Source organism: Aplysia californica, unplaced genomic scaffold, assembly GCF_000002075.1.
Source record: "Aplysia californica isolate F4 #8 unplaced genomic scaffold, AplCal3.0 scaffold00574, whole genome shotgun sequence".
NCBI classification, from domain to species: Eukaryota; Metazoa; Mollusca; class Gastropoda; order Aplysiida; family Aplysiidae; genus Aplysia; species Aplysia californica.
Window position 1 is genome coordinate 359,229 of NW_004797844.1, and position 1,505 is coordinate 360,733.

The window sequence follows — 1,505 nt, forward strand, 5'->3', positions numbered from 1 at the left end:
TGTGTGTGTGTGTGTGTGTGTGTGTGCGAGTGAGTGTGTGTGTGTGTGTGTGTGTGTGTGTCTGTGTGTGTGTGTGTGTGTGTACATCTGTATGAGAGCGTGTGGGTGGGTAGGGTATAAGCCCTTAACCTGTGGGTTGCACTGTTCCGGTTTTAGAGTTGCTTGTTACAGTACTCACGTCTCACATTCTGAAAGACCTTGTAAAATTGTGCAAAAGCTAACATAGGACACGCGTGTGCTAAGCATATTTCCAGTAAAATCATCGAATAGGCTTAGTGAATCTAAAAGGATCTGGTCATAATACACAAAATCATCTTAAAATCAGACTTCCTTGAAGCCTCATATAAGGTATTCTGTCTTTGATCTACTACATCACATCTTCCGTTGGAAAAGTAGCATACACGATCTGTCGCCTCTTTCCGATTAGCATTACGATCAACAGCTTCCCATAGCCTGGGTCAGACGTTACTGAGAAGGGGAACAGCGTGACGCAGGGCGACACGTCACGGTGACGCAGCGTCAGACGCCATTGTAAAACTGATACTTCTCCAGCGAAATCAAACAAATAATTTGTCCGTCTCAGAATATATTGAGATCGTTGTGGCCAGCCTGCAATGGCCGGCAGATACCTCCCAGGCTTCGCTGGAAGGACACCAGTGGCCGAACTGCGGACCAAACAAGCCTATTATAGGACATACATTTGCCCGAACAGTGACCACAGATCTTTCAGCCCCAAGAATTGCCATGCAGTCATTTAATTTGACGCGGGCACAATAGTATTTGTCTGGCAACTGAAATAATATGGCCGGCAAAACAAAGCCCCCACTACTCGGACATCTCAGCCCAGTACGGACACCTTGAAGCCACGAGGGCAGCAGCTCTGCTGAGTGTAGCATTTTGGTTAATGGATGGTGATGGCAAAATCTTTGGAAGAGAGTGCGAGCGAGATAAAGCTTGAAGAAGGCAGCCGTGTGGCGCACGCAGCTCGCACTGTCTCACTGGAATCTTTGACAAGCTGATATCCCTGATTTTGTTGTGGACCTCCGACGTATGGACACTCTCCAGTCCTCGCCTAACCTGGAGACAGTTTGCCTCGTTTATCTTGAGCTTTTGCCTCTCGAGTTTAGTCAAGAGCGAGAACATTAAAACAAGTAGACAAAATCTGGGAGAGTATATGGCCTACTCACACTCCTCCTGCCCTACTGCAAAGTTTAAGGCACAGTAGCGTGACTAGGAGGGACACTGCTAAGGGGAGGGACAGGACATGGGCAGGTCGGAAAGAACACACGGACGCAGAGTTGGAGGTACCTTTGCACTCATACGAGTCGAGTCGGTTGTGTCCCTTGATGCAGTCACAGCGGTAGGAGCCTGGTGTGTTGACGCACTCTGTATTGACGCTACAGTGATGGCCGTGTCGGCCTCCCGACTGCTGGCACTCGTCTATGTCTGAGGATGGACAACGGGGAGGAGGTTAGAGGGAGGGGGGTGGAGGAGGGGTGGACTGA

At 49.4% G+C, this 1,505-nt stretch overlaps 1 protein-coding gene across 1 annotated transcript in view; it reads right to left on the bottom strand.

The window, feature by feature from the left end:
* The window catches only part of LOC101858439 (protein kinase C-binding protein NELL2), a gene marked incomplete in the record, with an annotated part of 253,988 nt that overhangs the window by 155,008 nt on the left and 97,475 nt on the right, over positions 1-1,505 (bottom strand). The window contains 1 exon segment of the mRNA XM_013087329.2: positions 1,309-1,446. Coding sequence (XP_012942783.1) covers positions 1,309-1,446 — 138 coding nt within the window.